Here is a 19494-nt window from a genome sequence, read left to right on the forward strand (position 1 = left end):
TCACCATGCGGGTTGTGCATGAGATATCGCACTTTTTTTAATATATTTTTTTCTTTCCTTTTCTTTTCCTCTTGGAGTATGCCCCTTATAGGTTGTACATTCGGTTAACCTTTTTTAATTTCAAGCTAATTTACCCAAAAAAAAAAAACATGAACATGGAAATGGTCCAACAAATACAGTACAACAGTTCCTCTTGAACAATTGCAGCTATGTAAGTGCAGCCAAAAGGGTGAACAAACTATAGCAACAGAATAGGGTTTCCCAAACTAAATATGAGATCTCACTGACTACTATCACCCTTGAAAACTGACCTCCCACTCATCTTTTTTCTCACAAGCATAGGGAATAAGGTTTCCATCGACTCCCTCCGCTATTTCTCACATGAATCCCCTGCTATTTATTACCTCCTCTTGCAAACGAGAAGGATGAGGCCCAAGCACACAACTCACAAGGATAACACACGATATAGTAGGTACACACTTCAAAATTGGAACTCTGAAAAGATTAAAGTATATACCTGCTAAGATAAACCTATAAACCCCTTGAATAGTGACCTTTGAATGTGACTGGTCCAATCGATTTGCTAACTGAATGATGTGAATCCAAATCTCCTGGTGGTAAGCTGAAGGATCAAGGGGATAGATGTGAGGCTAACCACCCTTGAGTAGTGACTTGCAAATGTTATGATTTAACTAGAAATCCAATCTACCAAGTGCATACAGATTAATGGTGAATGTTCCACATAAATAGTAATTGGGGCGGTCCCTTGAAATCTAGGGACAGCAACTTGTTCCTGACCTCATTTGAGATTTTGTTAGCAACCACTCCAGGGGCAACTGAGATTCTGAAACTTCCTAAAATTGGTCTCAAGCCATGATTGGTGCACATATACCGTAAATACAAGCTTACCAACTATGACTGTCAAGGATTTACCTTTTAAAATGGACAAATTACTTACTCACTGCTGCCAAGAGGACAACCCTTCCAAATGAGGACATTTAGAGGATAGAAATCTTCTAATCTATGTAGCTATAGGGCACTCAAAGAATAGGTGATCGTGGGATTCAACACCCATACAGAAACTACAGGTGGAGGTAGATTTCATGCCAAACAGAACTAGTCTATCCTCAGTAGATAATCTATTCTGGATGGCCAACCATGAGATCACACTACACCTAGGAATGTGCCCTAAAAACCATACCACTTTAGCCCAGGTAATAGCAGGGAAATGAGGTCTCAAATGCTCCCAAAGAGAGGAGATAGTAAATTTCCCAAAGGTAGCGAGAGTCCAAATGCATCTGTCATCCATGGTAGCATTGATTTGGACTGTTTGTAGGTCAGACCTTACTTCATTAAGGTCAGGAGACTGAGTCAAAAGGAAGGCCCACTGTTCACCTCACCTTTGCAGAAAATCATAAGGTCATCTGCAAAGCAAAGATTGACTAGCTTGGGGGAACCACATTTCCAATGGAATTTAAAGTCAGGGAGGCGAGACTTCTCCTTGAGGATGCAAGTCAGGACCTCAATGACTATTACAAATAGGTAAGAGGACAAAGGATCCCCTTGTCTTAAACCTTTCCGCCTAGGGATGTACCCTATTGCTTCACCATTGAAGCACAATGAGTAATTGGTTGTAGAAACACCGGCTTTCAACCATTGGATTATCTTAGGAAGAAAATTCCTGGAAATTAGGACATCCCAGAGGAAATCCCATCTGACATTGTCATAAGCCTTCATGATATCCACCTTCATGGCACATCTAGGGGATGAAGAGTGTTTGTGGTGACCCCTCATTAATTCCTGAGTAAGGAATATATTATCGGCTATTCTCCTACCCTGTACAAAGCCAGATTAGGCAGGATCAATAAGGGATGGTAGGACAGGTTTGATTTTGTTTGCAAGGATTTTAGCAATACATTTATAAATCACATTGCAACAAGAGATGGGTCTGTAATCCCCCACCTTAGAGGGATTGGGGACTTTAGGTACTAGGGCAACTAAGGTAGCATTTGCCTTCTTCAAAAGTTGACCAGATCTGAAGAAAAGTTTAACAACCGAGGTCACCTCGTGGCCTATGACAGGCTAAGTTTTATGCAAAAGGGCTGCATTGTAACTATTCGGACTAGGTGATTTTTGAGGATTTAGAGACCAGAAGGTGTCCTTGATCTCTTTATCAATTACTTGAAGCACCATATCCAAACTTTGAGAATGGGAGAGTTTCTTAGTAATGAGTTGGTTCACTCTGGATGAGCCTGAGTAATCACTCAAATGTTTGGTCCCTAACAATTTTGTGTAGTAGTTAATGAAGGAATGCTTCACTAACTCAATGTCCGAGGTAACTGATCCATCCTCCAAAATCAAACTAGAAATTTTGTTCCTATTCCAAGAGTTACTAATGGTTTTGAAGAAAAATGAAGTACATTGGTCCCCCAACTTGAGCCATTGAATCCTTGACTTTTGCTTGGCTAGACTTTCTTCAACCCTAGCATACACTAGGTACTGCTTGCATAGGTCCCTTTCAATGGCCTGCTTCGCGGGGTCACTAGGATTGGAACCCAACTCTCTTTGAATGACTTCCAATTGTTGTTTATAGGAAGCCACCCTTGAGGACAATTCACTGAACTCATTAGTATTCAAATTTTTAAGGTCCACCTGTTAGTGCTTAAGTTTCTCACAGACACAGTACATAGGATTCCCAATGATTATTTTCCTCCAGGCCAGTTGGACAGTATCAAGGAACTCAGGATGTTCAGCCAAAAAATTAAAGAACCTGAACGGTTTTTTCCTTGGAGGTGAGGCAGTTGTCAAGTACACAACAGCAGGGGAATGATCAAAAACTCCAAGATTGAGAAAATGAGCATTGGACCAACAGAATTCTTTGTTCCAACTTTCATTTACCAGAACCCTATCAATCTTGGTGCTAATGTTGGCATCCCCTAGTTGTTTATTAGACCAAGTGTAGTGACAACCAGAGTATCTAAGATCAACTAATTCAGTTGATCGGAGGCAGGAATTAAACTCCTCCACCCAAGGCAACCAAGATCTATCTACCCCTACTTTTTCTGTTGGATTCTTGACTGCATTGAAATCCCCTAAAACTACCCAAGGGGTTACAACACAAAGCTGTTGTAAATTTGACCACAATTGTTGCCTATCCAAGTAACAATTAGCCCCATAGATAAAAAAAGGCTACAAAAGAGTATTTACCATCACAGGACTAGACTTGACAATGGATAACCTGACTGCATTGGAACAGAACTTGTAAATTAAACACTAAAAGGTTCCAACAAATCAAAATTCTCCCCATTGGAGAATTGGAGTGATTGGTAACAAAATTCCATCTAGGGAGAATAGAATTGACAATTCTAGAGACCGTGGGATCTTTGAGTTTATGTTCAAGGAATCCAATTAAGGATAATTTATTATGAAAGACCCAATTTTTTGCCTCCCTCTGTTTGAGAGGATCATTAAGACCCCTTAGGTTCCAAAATCCAAAATGAATAGATAAGCAATCCATATAAATTAGAGTTCTTCTGCCTCCCAAACTGCCCTGCTTTGTTAGACCCTCCCAACATTAGCTTGATGTCTGAAATGCCACTAGAGTCGGGAGGTGCTTTATCCTTCAGTTTAGCAACAATTTTGGTAGCTTTCTTAGCTACTGATCTGGAGACTGGACCCACAAGAATCGGGCTTACTGCTGCATTCTGCTCACTAAAGGAAGTTGTTACCTTATTGTTGCCATCCTCCTCTTGTAAGGTGCCATTGTGTACATGAGTGACTAGAAGCTTTTGTTGAGACAATGAATCTAGTTCTTTATGAGTGTTGACAGCCTCCTCTAGTTGAGGGATTGGTACTTCATTTTGGGACAAGATCAGTGTCTCTTGAGAACTGCTCACTATACTTTCAAGCACCTTTTTCGATTCATCCTTTGAATCATCTACAGTAGGAGTGGCAACAAGCTTGGAGGAAGGAGGTGAGGCAGATGACGTAGTACAAGGGTTTAACTGAGTAGGGTGATTCCTGTGTGTGCCATTACTCACTATGGTCCCATCTTGATTAGGCTGACTGGATGTTGAGGATGACTTCTTAGAGCATTGAGCAGTAGAATGGCCAAAAACTTGGCATTGCTTGCACATTAAAGGCAATACTTGATATTCTATAGGCACCATGACTGACTCTCCCTCCACAGTCATTCTCACATCTTCAGGAAGTTCATGTTCAACACTAATCTCGATGCAAATTCTAGCACTGGTTGACTTAGTTTGGAGGAGACCTAGTTGCCTTGAGGTTTTAGCGGTTGCTTGGTCTACATGTAATGGTTTACCTATGGTACTAGCCACCCTACTCAAACACTCTTGATTCCATAACTCTAAAGGCAGATTACGCAATCTAATACATGCTGGAACATGAGAAGGTTGCTCTTTAACCGGTTTCATCATTCGATGCCAATCTTTGAGGACTAGGTATTTTTGTGAGAAAAAGTATGGACCACCATCTAATACTTGTTGTTTGGCTTGTTCATCTCTAAATTCAAAGAGATAGCATCCTCCAACATCCGGCTTAACAGCCACAAACAGTTCCTTCCACTGATACCTGGCTGTAGAAACAACTAAGGGGTACAGCATTTTCCCATCAAGGAAATGACCCATTAAGTATTTGTTCCACTTACCGACATCAGTAAGTTTGATGTCAATCTCAACCTGGGCTTGCTTCCCTCTTAAAAGTTCAGGAAAGAATTCTAGTTTCATGTTCATTGAAGGACTTTGGGATTGTAGTAAGGAAGCCCAGTTTTTAGGCTTGGGTTTAGGTAGATTTTGAGTCGGTTTAGAGTGTGTAGGTAACGACTGATGCAGCCGATGTTTGGGAGAGATAGGATGCCTAGGTTTAGTATCATCCTCACTATATCCCATGTTGGGATCCCCTTCTAAGTATGTAGCACCTCTGGCGTTGATTAAGGTTTTAGGGATATGGTTCGAGACATTTACCTCTTGTTGCAGAGCATGGCCGACATGCTCTTTTGCTTCCAGATGAAGCTTCTTGTTTGAATTTGGACTATTAGCCCCAAATCCAGTTGAAGAAGATGGATGAGATGTTGAAACCGGTGGAGTTAGCGCCCTAGGGCAAAGATCGAAAGGTTTGTGGGTCACAAACCCTACTGATGCTTGCTCAATAGGGTTAGGGTTTTTAGCTTGCAAATTGATATGATTCGAGATGTTCTCAATCTAGGTGTGACTGTCCAGCAAATCGGATGCTCGCTCCTCCGCTTCTCTTACCAAGGCCTCTTCAAAGACTTATTGTAACTTCCTTGAAGGACTTGAGTGCTTAGACGTTTTAGGGCTAAAAACCCCAAACCCACCTGAATAGGTTGCATGAGCTACATTTCCAAGAGTCAATCCTGAATTAGAGTCACCTAAGATGCCCATCTGTTAAGTTTCTACCTTTGTCAGAGAAGGATGAAATTGAGAGGATTTTGAAAGATCAATCACCTATTGTTTCCTCCGGAGTTCATTAGAGTCCAAAACTTTGAGACCCAACCCATCTGCAAAAGAGATGGTACCTTTGGCCAAGAATCACCTCTTGAAACAGACGAAGACACTGGTGTAGCACAATCGCCCTGATCGCCAATCATCTCAGCTCATTGAATAAGGGTTTTAAATGCATTCAAAGCCGTTTGTTTGTTTTTTGTTTGTTGTATGGGTGCTTTGGTATATTTTGGGAAGGTATGGTACTGTTTTGCTATGGTATGGTGCCATATGAGTGTTTTGGAATAGTATTGTACCGTATGGGTGCTTTGGTACGTTTAGGGAAGATATGGTACCGTTTTTGTACCGTAGGGGTGTTTTGGTACGATATTGTACCGTATGGGTGCTTTGGTACATTTTGGTAAGGTATGGTACCCTTTTGGTATGGTATGGCACATAAGGGTGTTTTGGTATGGTATTGTACCGTATGGGTGCTTCGGTTCGGTGCAGTATGGTACCACATGGGTACTTTGGTACAATATTGTACCATATGAGTGCTTTGGTACATTTTGGTATGGTATGGTACCGTTTTGGCAAAGTATGGTACTGTTTTGGTATGGTATGGAACTGCATGGGTGCTTTGGTGTGTTTTGAGTGCGGTATGGTACCGTTTTTTTTTTTTAATATGGTATGGTGTCATGTGGGTGTTTTGTCAAGGTATTGTACCGTCTAGGTGCTTCGGTATGTTTAAGTAAGGTATGGTACCATTTTGTTATGGTATGGTACCATATGGGATTTTGGTACGAAATTGTACTGTATCAATGCTTTGATACGGTATGGTTCCGTTTTGGTACGGTATGGTACCATATGGGTGCTATGGTACATTTTTGGAACGTGTGATACCGTTTTGCTATTGTATGGCACCATATGGGCGTTTTGGTAAGGTATGGTACCGTTTGGGTATGGTATGGTACTATATGGGTTTTTTGGTACTGTATTATACAGTATGGGTGCTTTGGTACTTTTCGGTAAGATATGGTACCATTTTGGTATGGTATTGAATATATAGGTATTTTGGTAGGGTATTATACTGTATGGGTGCTTTGGTGCGGCATGGTACCTTTTTGTATGGTATGGTACCATATGGATATTTTGGTATGGTATTGTACTGTATGGGTGCTTTGGAATGTTTTTGTAAGGTAATGTACTGTTTTGGAATGGTATGGTACCATATGGGTGTTTTGGTTCGCTATTGTACTGTATGGGTGCTTTGGTACGGTATGGTACCGTTTATGTATGGTATGGTATAATATGGCTGTTTTGGTATGGTATTGTATCGTATGGGTGGTTCGGTATGTTTTGTTAAGGTATGGTACCGTTTTTATACGGTATTGTACAGTATGGGTGCTTTCGTATGGTATGGTACCGTTTTGGTATGGTATGGTACCGTATGGGTGTTTTGGCACATTTTGGGAAGGTAAGGAACCGTTTTGGTTTGGTATGGTATGGTATGGCACCATATGGGTGTTTTGGTATGATATTCTACCGTATGGGTGCCTTGGTGTAGTAGGGTACCGTTTTGGTATGGAATGGTACCGTAAGGGTGCTTTGGTACGTTTTGGGGTTGTATGTACTGTTTTAGAATGGTACGGTACTGTATGGGTGTTTTGGTATAGTGTTGTAGCGTACGGGTACATTTCTACGTTTTGGTAAGGTATCGTACCGTTTTGTTATGGTATGGTACCATATGGGTGTTTTGGTACAGTATTGTACCGTATTGATGTTTTGATATGTTACGGTACCATTTTGGTATGGTGTGGTATCGTATGGGTGCTTTGGTATGTTTTTGGGAAGGTATGGTGCTGTTTTAGTATGGTATGGCGCCATATGGGTGTTTTGGTATAGTACTGTACCGTATGGGTGCTTTGGTACGTTTTGGGAAGGTATGGTACCGTTTTGGTATGGTATGATACTATAGGGGTGTTTTGTTATAGTATTGTACTGTATGGGTGCTTTGGTACATTTTTGTAAGGGATAGTACCCTTTTGGTATGGTATGGCACATATGGGTGTATTGTTACGGTTTTTTTCCGTATGGATGCTTTGGGGCGGTATCGTACCAAATGGGTATTTTGGTACGGTATTTGTACCGTATGAGTGCTCTGGTACATTTTGGTAAGGTATGGTTCCCTATTGGTTTTTCTGTACGGTATTGTACTGTATGGGTGCTTTGGTATGTTTTGGGATGGTATGGTACCATATGGGTGTTTTGGTAAGGTATTGTATCGTATGAGTACTTGGTAAGGTATGACACCATTTTGAAATGGTATGGTTCCATATGGGGTTTTTGGTACATTATTGTACCATATGGGTGCTTTTGTACATTTTTGTAAGGTATGGTATTGTTTTTGTAGGGTATGGTACCGTATGGGTGTTTTGGTAAAATATAGTATTGTATGGGTGCTTTGGTATGGTAGGGTACTGTTTTGATATGGTATGGAACCGTATGGGCGCTTTGGTGTGTTTTGAGTGCGGTATGGTACCCTTTTTTTTTGGTATGGTATGGTTCCATATGAGTGATTTGTTACGGGTGCTTCGGTACGTTTTAGTAAGGTATGGTACCATTTTGTTATGATATTGTACCATTTGGGTGTTTTGGTACGGAATTGAACTGTATTGATGATTTGATACGATATGGTATGGTACCGTATGGGTGCTATGGTATATTTTTGGAAGGTATGATACCGTTTTGGTATTGTATAGTACCATATGGATGTTTTGGTACGGTATTGTACGGTATGGGTACTTTGGTAGGTGTTGGTATGGTAAGGTACTATATGGGTTTTTTGGTACGGTATTGTACCGTATGGGTGCTTTGGTGCGTTTTGGTAAGGTATGGTACCGTTTTTGTATGGTATGGTACATATGGGTATTTTGGTACACTATTATACCATATGAGTGCTTTGGTGCGGTATGGTAAATTTTTTGGATGGTATGGTACCATATGGGTATTTTGGTGCGGTATTGTAATGTATGGGTGCTTTGTAACATTTTTGTAAGGTAATGTACTATTTTGGAATGGTACAGTACCATATGGGAGTTTTGGTTCGCTATTGTACAGTATGGGTGCGTTGGTACGGTATGGTACTGTTATTGTATGGTATGGTATCATTTATATATGGTATAGTATCATATGGGTGTTTTGGTACGGTATTGTACTGTATGGGTGCTTTGGTAAGTTTTTGTAAGCAATGGTACTGTTTTAATGTGGTGTGTTACCATATGGGTGTTTTGGTACGGTATTGTACTGTATGGGTGCTTTGGTACCGTTTTGGAATGGTATGGTACCGTATCGGTGTTTGGTACTTGGTATGGTACCGTTTTGGTATGGTCAGTAGAAGTAGGTGTTCCTTTGATTTCGAATATGGAATGCACTAACATGTGTAAATAGAATGATAAGCTAATTAGGATCGGCCGGATCATGGGCATAATTCATTCGTGTTTCGGGCCCTTCCTTTAGGCCCTTGAGCGGAGGGCCAGTCCATTTCTTGAGTGAATGATTGTAGGGAAGGGACTCTGGACTGGGGATTGAGGGGGTCTGCGACAGACTCTCTCTCGTAAGGACTATCGCCCAATAGAGGGGGAAATACATGTACAAAGACTACTGGAGACCAGCTTGACTTCATTCTTTCAACCTATAACCACTCCATAGAAGGATTCTGACTTTTAACATCTTCATTTTTCTTTCAATATCCGGCCAAATGACATTGCATTTCTCCGTCCTGACATTCCTATTAGTAAGCTATGCAGCGTGAACTGTAGCCTCACCAGCAGCTTTCATTGAAACCACGATGCCAAACAAAAAGGCTTCTCAGAAAGGTGGGTTGAGAATATTCGTATTAGAACACAGAACACCAACTGAACTGAGCTTGCTCAGGCAGCTGCCGATGGATAAAGTGGACGAATTGAGATTCTATTCAAATCCAATCTAGAAGAATATGAGCCTAACTGCTAAACCAAATAGGGTCTGGTACATAACATGGCATACATCAAGCTTCCCCCTTTTCGAATCAAGATGAGCATAAGTTATTCTAGACATTCTCAATAGAAATTATATATGAATTGGTTCGGTCAAGTAAAGAAATGAAATGCTCCAGTTTCTACAGAACAGAGAAAGGGAATAGTACCATATGGTGTTTTGGTATGGTATTGTATCGTATGGGTGCCTTTTTTTTTTTGGGTAAATCAGCTTGAAAATAAAAAAGGATAAACGAATATACAGCTTACAAGGGGCATACCCCAAGAGGAAAAGAAAAGAACAGAAAAGAAAACAACCCAAAATTGCTACTGCCAAATGGCTACATCGGGTAAATGAGACACACTATTTTCCATCCATCTACCAAGAGGGAGGGGAAACAAACGACTACAAAAGACAATAGCTTTACAAAATATGTGTGATATGAGAAAAGCTGGGCTAAAAGTAGTAGCCGAACAGTAAGAGCAGCAAGCTGTCCATCACGAACAACAATTGGAAGTAGGCATCACAGGGAGCTGCTGCAAAGGGCGATAGCAGTTCTGAGCAGACCTGTACAACAGCAACAATACTACTCAATACTACTCAAGTGTTGTATTGAACACAGCAGTGCAGCAGCAGATACCATAGTAACAAGGTAGGTCATATGAAAAAATAGCCATAACAGAACAGTAGCAGCCACGGAGAACCATCCGGACAGCAAACACACCATTCACAAGCATAGAGAACACCATCCTGATGCTGAAATGTTACCATATAAAACCAAAGGCACCTCATCACCAGCAACAAATTGGTACTATAGAAAACAGCTAGGTAGCAGTCAAAACTGAACAGCAGCTATAGCAACAGTTCGGGACAGCAGCAGAACTAAACCAGTGCATTTGGGACATGAAGTATTGAACACAGCATCACAGTGAAAGATAAAGATAGCAGCTGCCGTGGCAGAACAGTACCAGCAACTAATCGAAGCAAAACAGCAGCAACAGTCATTACAGCATTGACAACCGTGGCTAGCAGCAGCCACACATCAACTAATAGCAAAAATAGGTAAAACAGCTAGGGACAGCCCCCTAGAAAAGCTTAAACATTCCTAGGGACAACCCCCCAAGGATAGGTCAAAACGAAACCCATTAAGACTTCAAACCAGCAGCAATCAAATCATTATAGCTGAATCTAACAAACGTAGCAGATTGCAGTCTTAGGGTACATCATTTGTGTTGAAGACAGCCATAACAACTCAGCACTACAACTATAACAGAACAGCAGCATCCAGTACAGCAGAAGATCCCTGGCCATTATAATATCATATTCTTAAGACACAAGCACGTGTACTTTCTAAATTACAGCACAAGTGATGCCAAATAGAAAGACATAATCCACTGCCATACACCAATAACCTTCTAACCACAAGAAAAACGAATCAGAAAGTCTAAGAGCCTAATGCTATCTGCTCTCTCTGCTACTCCCTTGAAGCCTAGTTCTCTCCGACAACTAATGCTAAATGGGCCCGAACTCCCTCGTCTCGCCCTCATAAAAAATCTCCCACTAAATATTACCTCCACTCTCAACAAGATTTGAGGCCCAAGCACACATCTCACGGTAACCCACATCAGTTGGCTCATTCAATCGACCTAAAAAAGGAATGTTAACCCTCCAGGTTGCCAGACAGGAAGATATGGTAATAGCTTGCTAGATATCACCAACACTGAGATTAAATTAACTACCTTGTAGATAGAAGTAGTAACAGCTTTCTCAAGTCCCCCTCCAATTGGAGCTGCCAGTCAATATCTCCTCAAATTGAACCATGTAGCCCCTGCACTTGATAATACCCTGTCAAAGTAAGTGAAGCCACCACCAAGCTTTCCAATACAGTGAACAACCTGCCTTTTGAATCACAAAACCACTAAGAACAACAATTAAATCCAGATCCAATAGATACAGTAATGATACAGAAACTAGTACAAAATTAGTTTAAGCAGTGTTCCACACATTTACAAACCAATCTGCTTGAGAATGCGACAAATTAGGAAGTGATAAAATCCTAGATCTTACCATCATGCAAATTTTGTGAACAACTATCTCCCAAGATCTAGTGGCCCAAGAAACATGAAGCTTGGTCTGGACAGAGTCCCACACTTGCTTGGAAAATGAGCAATTAAAGAAAAGTTGGTCATGGCATTCACTTTCTTAACAAAAACTACATTGAGGTGAAAGAGGGAGACCAAAGGACACTAGTCTATCAGCTGTGGAAAGCGTATACTGAATAGACAGCCAGGTGATAAAACTACATTTGGGAATGTGACTAGAGAACCACACTAATTTGTGCCACACCACCTTGGGAAAGGGAGTTCTTAGCTTGTCCCAAAGAGAGGCGATTGTGAATTAACCATTAGAAGTGAGGGACCATTTGAATTGATCACTCTCATTTATCCTGGAAGGTAAAAGGGTAGGCAATGTACTCCTTACCTCATTAAGCTCAAAAGATTGAGTAATGGGAAATGCCCACCTTGAGTTATGAATGATGTGAGACACAGAAGCTTCTTTGGGTATTCCAGAGTCATAGGCGACTCTAGAGCCAAATTTGGTAATCAAAGGGCCTAGTGGATGCCAATTGTCATACCACAAGGAGGTAGATTGACCATCACCTATCACACTAATAATATAGCGCTGAACTTTGGGTCTAAGATTTAAAAGTGTCCTCCAAACCCAAGAGCAGTCCCCTGGGATCTTTAGATTCCAGAAATTGTTTCCTTTTATTAAATATGATTTGACCCACTGACACCACATTGACTGTTCTCCTCCTGATATGATGAACCAAATGTGCTTGGCAATGGCTACTTGGTTCCAGATTTGCATGGACTTGAAACCTAAACGACCCTCCTATTTGGGAGAGCAAAGATGCTCCCAAGAGACCTTGGCACCAGACTTTTTAAGATCAGGGCCAGTCCATAGAAAGGCCCTAAGAATTGACTCAACCTCCTTTATCACCTTTTTAGGGATGATAAACAAGGATGACCAATAGGTTTGAATGGAAAAGAGGACATTTTGAATCCCAAATTAGACAGACACAAAATGGGTACAAACACAAAGTAGGTTAGGATCAAAAGAGTGAGAGAACACAAGACACAGGATATATTATTGGAGAACACTGAACTCTGGCTTGAACTAACTTAGTGATTACAGAAGTTGAGCCCTCCTTTTATAGACGTAAGGAGGGAGTATTGACGCTAGTGCTTACCTCATACAAACAGTATAAACATATAATTGGTTCACTGCTTACATCATCATGCACCAATTATACTCGTTACATTTTCTAAGCCTAACCTACTACATGCCAAAGCCTACGACATGCCACATTTATTACACATATGACTTTTACTACTACTTTTTACACTACACCACATCTGCCACACTACCACGTACATCATACACATCACCTATTAACAATGCATACTAATAATTTCACCTTCTCTCAGAAAAGAGGACAACACTACCTTTACTTTATGTCACTTCACACGTTATATTACATCATATTACATCCTAAACATACACCACACAGCTGGTAGGAGCATATGATTATTACTCTTGATCATCTGAACCACTTTCTTCTGAATGGTCATCAGTTCTGTCAGTCAAGTAATACTATTCCAAAAGATAGAGGATATTTTGGTGCCATTCTTCCGGATAAGTATCATTGAATTTCCAATTTGCAGATTCATGATGGAGGAGAGATGAGGGAACTTCTGTAGGTGTCAATCCATTGAGTGAACACAGTGTTTGAGTCATGACAAGATAATTTCCACTGTTGATTTGGATTCTCTGAGACTCTGGATGTGCGGAAAGGAATATAGTATGATACTCCTTTCACCAAGTGATAGAACCATCTGGATTAGGAAGACATCTGTTGTTGCGACTTGTCCAAAAAGCAAATTGGAGATTTGCGCTTGCACTATTAGGGATTTGTCTAATCTTCTGTTGCTAGTAGGATATGCTTCCGAAGAGCAAGAGAAATTTCAAAAAGAAATCTTCTGGAGGATAGACCTGATTGAATGCCGCATGTGCCAGATAAACCAATACTGTTGATTTATTAAAACAGACACTTATAGTATAAACATCTACTAAGTACCATAAAAGGAGGTAGGCCTCTTTTTTGAAATAAAAGACATTATAGTCATATATTTCAAACTGGGTGAGAAAGAGATAGACTGGATGGAAAGGTAGACCTCCTATGGGACCTTCATCAAGATCATACTTGAAAATGCAAAGATGTTGAAGGTTATGACACATTTGGACACACCTGGAAAGAAGGGTTAACTCTAAAATGTGACACTGAAGGTGGACAGGAAGATTAACTAGGTGGAAACAGAAAATCATTGGAAAACAACCAGGAACAAAGGAGTGTGGTTTTGTTTTTGAAAATTGGTTGATTTCTTTTTTGAGCCTTGACAAAAAATCAGGAAGGACATTTGTTTTTCCTTTTATGTGAACAGCATCAAAACTCCAATTGGAAAACCAATTTGCCCATCTGAGTAACTATGCCTTGGGAAGGTGCTTCTATTTGAACTTGAGCATGCTGGAAAAACTCATCATTTCAGTCTCAATTAGAAAATGATGACCGATTAGATGAAATTCAAACTTCTTAGTGCTCCTTTTAATTGCCAGAATTTCCTTGTAAGTAGAGTGGTAATGAAGTTCTGCTAGAGAAAATGCACCACTTTTGTATCCACAAATTATGCGCTTTTGTTATGAATTTTCTTCCAAAAGAACTGCTCCCCAATATAGATCAGAGGCATCTATCTGAAGGACTCTCTTCCCATCTGAAGGTATGGTTAATGGAGGAAGAGTTTTGGCTATGGATTTGAGGTCATTGCCAGCTTTGGTACAAAGGGCTGACCAAGGAGGAGAGGTTTTCTTTAGTAGAGCTGAGAGAGGAGTACGGTATTGGGCAAGGTTGGGAATGAAATCAGCCATACAGTTAACAATTCCAAGAAACTGTTGAACTTGTTTGACTGTGAGATTTTCATCTGGAAAATGGTCAAGTTGGGAGGCTATATGAGGTTGGAGGGCATATTGACCTTTAGAGATATGCATTCCTAAAAAATCAATATCTGGTTGAGCAAAAAGCATTTTTTTTTTCTGAGAGCATGATACCATGGGTTTGGACTAGAGAATGAAAAGTTTGTAGTAAGACAGCATGAGACTCAATATCTGGGGAAAAGAGTAGGATATCATCAATGTAGACAAGTGCTAAGGACAAAATGGGAGAAAATACCCGAATCATGGCCTTTGAAACAATGATGGAGCTGTTTTCAATCCAAAAGGCATGATTGACCACTGAAAGTGGTAATGTGGAATGCAAAAACCAGTTTTGGGATGGTCATTTAGATGGATGCCCAGCTGCCAGAAACCTGATTTCAAGTTAAACTTTGAGAAAATTTGAGCTTTAGGCAAGTTTGCAAAATGAACACTTCTCCGATGAAGAGGGAATTTGTTATCCTGTAGAAAATGATTAAGAGGCTAGTAATTGATAACCAAGCGAAGTTTTCCTCTTATCTGCTCGGTCCTTTTGTTCACATAAAATGCTTCACATGCCCACTGAGAGGTTGTGGGCTCAACCAGACCTTCTGACTAAAGTTGCTGGAGCTCTTGGAGAGCAAGTTGGTAGTGTTCTGGGTTCATTCCATGATGGGTAGCTTTGTTGGAATTGATGTCTTCATTTTTCTTAAAGGGAAGAGAAATGAAGAACTCTAGGTTTTTCCATAGAGGGTTGGAACATTTGGTGAGGAATTGGGAATGGGATTCAGCACAGGAAGTTTGGATTATGGATTCTTTGATGGAGGAAAAATTTTCTATGGAAAAGAGATTTGGTTGGTTGGTCCAGGGTAACAGGTAGTTTTTGTATTTCAATCATTTTTTGAGCCAGGAGACTTTGCTGAGATTTTGGAGAATATCAAAGCCTAACAATAAATCTTTTCCTAGGAGATTAGAATCATAGACTTGGTGTTTTATGGTGTATCCAGGGAAAGGTTTGATGGTAATAGGCTTACTGATCAGAGTGATGACAAAAGTTTCTCCATTGGCTATTGTAAAGGGTCTAAAACACGATTGCTAGTAGGACCTGGGGAGGATTGCTGGGTTAAGAATGGAGGCTGCTGCACCAGTATCAAAGAAAGCAATAACTAGTATAGGTTTCTCATATTTTCCAAGCAAGATTTTGACCTTGGCTAAGGGTTGAGTTATCATGATGTTTGAGAACTCAAATGTTTGGATTTCATTGGGGAATGAGTCAGAATCATCAGAAGAATCATCTGATTCTGATGAATCATCTGAATCATCAAAAGTGAATGCAAGGACTGCTTCAGTTGTTGCTTCATCATCAATAGAAAACAGAGATTCAATATCAGCATCTTCAAGATCATTATCAATGAGAGCCAAAGAATTCACCATTTTGTCTCTTGCTGCTTTATTTGGACACTGTTTGGCATAGTGCCCCTTCTTTCTGCATATGTAGCAGCGATCAGACTTTCGCTGCCCTTTGAATTTTTTTTTCTTGAAAAATTACATTTTTTCTGGCGTTAGAACTTGCCAGATTTTGGAAACTTGCCAAGAGATTGGAACTTCCATTTCTGAAAGTGTTTGGACTTCCGATAGGAAGGACGGCAAGTGCACTTCTTGTCTTTGCACTTGATAGATAGGTATGGTCGGTCACACGCTTTGCCAAGAAGTTTTCCCTGTTCTTCAAGAATTTTGAGGAATTTCTGGTGATTGCACAGTTTTTCCAAGGCAATCAAAAAGTGCTGGTAAATACCGCCAAGAGATGTTGCATTCAGCGTCAATCCTTTTGTTTGAAGTAACCTTGTTGTCTCATTTCCCAATGGTTCAGGAAGGGAATTGTGAAAGGCTTGTTTAAGGTTGACAACATCCATGCTATTGAGAAGATAAAATTTCTGAGACATACGGTCATAATGAGTCTCCAGATCTTTTCTTTTGAATGAACAACACTTCATGCTGAGATATTCCTCTCGAACAAACTCTTTTGTGTTGTTATGGTCGCCAAGAAACTCAGTATGCAAGACTGAGATGAATTGATCAATGGTTAGCAATTGTTTAAGCTGTAGTTGTCGATACTCACCAAGAGCCAAGTACCATTGACGAAGACAGCCAAGGAATTTTGCTGTACACTTAGTAATAACAATACTTATTGTAGCATTTGGGGAAAGCATAGCAGCAGTGCACCAAGCATGAATTTCATAAAGCTTATCCAGCCATTTTGATGGGGAATGTTATCAAAGGAGAAACCTTGGGTATGGATGTTGGAATATGAGAAGGAATCAAAGGTTGGAATTTCTGGAGGTGTATAAAACTCAGGACTTTCTTCAATAATCGGATCTTCAACATGTTACTCTGGAGAATTTTCTGGGTTCATCATGAAAACATGAGGAACTGGCATAGAGTCAATGGATTCAGTATCCGAATCAAACTCAATGGTTGGTTCAGGAGATGGGGTTTCTGGTATAGTGGCTAAGGTATGTAGGAGAGTGGAGATTTGATTTTTTGAAGGGCTAGAAGTTGACTGAACCATTAACTGAGGTGACTTTGAATTTGGATCAGATGGTTTGAAGGAGTGGAGGCAGTTAGAGTAAGGAGAGATGTAGATGGTGGAGACGGAATTGTTGGAGGTCGGATAGGTTTTATCTGGGGCCCTGCGAAAGGAAGTTTTGGTGTAGATGGTCTTTTTGGTGGAAGAAGAAAAGCTGATGAGCTCCCAAAGATATTGGACTCACCAAATCCTGAGGTAGGGTTTATCGGTAAGGGCTGAGACATTTGAGGATACCTAGAAAAACATTCTTGAGAGGACGAGGGGAACATGTCAAATGGGCTAGTTTGCTGAGAATACTCCTGAGCTTGAAGTGAATGAAGCTGATTTTTTAGATGCTTCATTTCAGCATCCTTTTGGTAAAAAACTGCTGAAAATGCTTGGTTGGTGTATGCCATCTGGGGAAGTTCCTGGTGAACATTTTGAATTTTCTGCTGCAAATCTCTGACAAGAAGTTCCAACGATGATAACTTCTTATGGACAACATTCTCTAAATTTTGCTGAGAGTTAGCAATTCTTTGAAGAATTTTATTTTGGGCCAAAGAATTTGCTGACTGCCAATTTATTGCTGCTTCTGCTGCTGACACTGCTTTGGTGCTACCATCAGGGAGAATGGTAGTAGGGTCTGGAATTTTATGCCGGTGGGTCGTCCTTTCTTGAGAATTATGAAATTCCAGAGGAGAGAAATCTGCTTCAGCCCAAAGAGAGGATGAGGTGAACATAAAACACCCACTTGGTTGACTCGAAGAAGCATCATCAGATGGAGGTTGAGGAGGAGGTGGAGATTTACAAGGAGTGGAAGGTGACGGAGGACATATGAGACATGGATTTTCAAAGTCTTCATCTTCTAGACACTCATCACAGTCACAGGCATCAAAATAACAATGACCTATTTCTGGATTTTTGAAATAGAAAACTGGAAGGGAAGGCCACTGGGTTGGAAGTATTTAATTGGAGGGCCAGGTCTAGAACCATCTACAAACATGTCAATTCTTGAAGGAAAAATGACAGGATAGGTGGAGGATGAGGCAGAGACTTCTTTTGGGAATGAAATCTCCACTGTACCTTCAGGTTTTGGGATGAAAGTTGGATTTGAGGATTGAACAGGTATGGACTTTTGTTGGTTTTTCTCATAAGCTATAACCCAAGACTCTGGGAGAAGCTTGAGAAGCTCAGGACGGGAAATCTGATGTGGAACATGGACACAGGAAGCTTGATGAGGTGCGTTGACAGTTAGAAAAAGGGCTTCATCTATGGAGGAAGGTAATGACATGTCAAAGGCATGGTTTTGAAGGCGATAGGCCATTTGGTAGTGAAGGGTTGCTGCATATGTGGTAGAAATTTGGGAGGCACCACCAATTTGGACTTGCACTTTCAAGGCTGATAGCAAATGAGGATCTGCTAGTGGCATGTTGAAATTGGGGTAAAAGGTAAAGACCACAGTTCCAACATTTAACGTGGTTTGGACTGTAACAATGCATGTGTGCTGGTACTGTATAAACCTGGTGTCTACCAGAGCAAGTCTGGAAGTAACAGGTAAACCTTTTCTGCCATGGAAAGTGACAGCCAGTCGGATTGCTCCAAAGTGAAGATGAGTAAATCCTTGTTGTTGCCAAAGGCGAGGCAAATCAACCGGGATTTCTAGGGGTAAAAGTTGTTCAGCTTCTGTAGCTGCTATAAAACGTTGATCAAACTTGGAGGCTTGGACATACTCTTTTACGGAGGTTGGACGCTTTGTGGAAAAGAGTTGGGTGACAGTCCTTTTTACAGAAGTTTGCGGTCTGACAAAGGCATTATATGGGTTTAGGAAAGGAAGATCAGTAAGGGGAACCTTACTATCATCAGGTAGATATTCAAACTCATACAAGTATTCAAGATTAGAAGAAGAAGATGAGGAATTTTTACTGGTGGATGATGGTGAAGGAACTAAAGAGGAGGTAGCAGAGGACTAGATGGAAAACAAATGATTCATTTTTTTTTTTATGGATAAAAGTCTGGGTTTTTCGTTTCCTCATACAACAAATCTTTTCCTTTTCAATGTAAAATCTTTTAACCAATTTTGATTAATAAAATTCTGTATACTATGGCAGATAAACCGAGACACACCATTCAAAAGCCAAAGTCTCAAGGTACTTTTAACCGACTGATACAAAATTCTTTAATCAAAAAAAAGGGTAATGAAGTTTCTGATGTGGAGGATCCTTAAAAGGCAACCACAGAGCATACGCTTCAATTTTTTTTTTTGATAGAAAATATTTGAAGTAATTTTGGAAAAGAAGTTCCTAGAAGTGGTTTAAGCTAGAATGAACAACATTGGCTCTGATACCAAATTAGACAAACACAAAGTGGGTACAAACACAAAATAGGTTAAGATCAAAAGAGTGAGAGAACACAAGACACATG

The 19494-nt window shown here is 40.4% G+C and overlaps 1 protein-coding gene across 1 annotated transcript; it reads right to left on the reverse strand.

Moving 5' to 3' along the window:
- Positions 1–377: 377 nt before the first annotated feature.
- On the reverse strand, positions 378–5423 carry LOC131306776 (uncharacterized). Its single transcript, XM_058333202.1, has 7 exons — positions 5357–5423; positions 3475–5188; positions 2771–3151; positions 2182–2617; positions 1930–2082; positions 1401–1836; positions 378–622 (listed from the first exon to the last, which is right to left on the reverse strand). Exons 1-7 carry the CDS (start codon positions 5421–5423, stop codon positions 378–380), a joined length of 3432 nt encoding a protein of 1143 aa, XP_058189185.1.
- Between the last annotated feature and the right edge of the window lie 14071 nt (positions 5424–19494).

The sequence above is a fragment of the Rhododendron vialii genome, chromosome 11a (assembly GCF_030253575.1).
Source record: "Rhododendron vialii isolate Sample 1 chromosome 11a, ASM3025357v1".
Taxonomy (NCBI): domain Eukaryota; kingdom Viridiplantae; phylum Streptophyta; class Magnoliopsida; order Ericales; family Ericaceae; genus Rhododendron; species Rhododendron vialii.

Coding starts and splice junctions, on each gene's coding strand:
- LOC131306776 (XM_058333202.1), bottom strand. CDS start 5,423: ATGGGCATCTTAGGTGACTCTAATTCAGGATTGACTCTTGGAAATGTA. Junction 2,083..2,181: donor GTTTGGATATGGTGCTTCAA/GTAATTGATAAA, acceptor CATAAAACTTAG/CCTGTCATAGGCCACGAGGT. Junction 1,837..1,929: donor GACCCATCTCTTGTTGCAAT/GTGATTTATAAA, acceptor GGCTTTGTACAG/GGTAGGAGAATAGCCGATAA.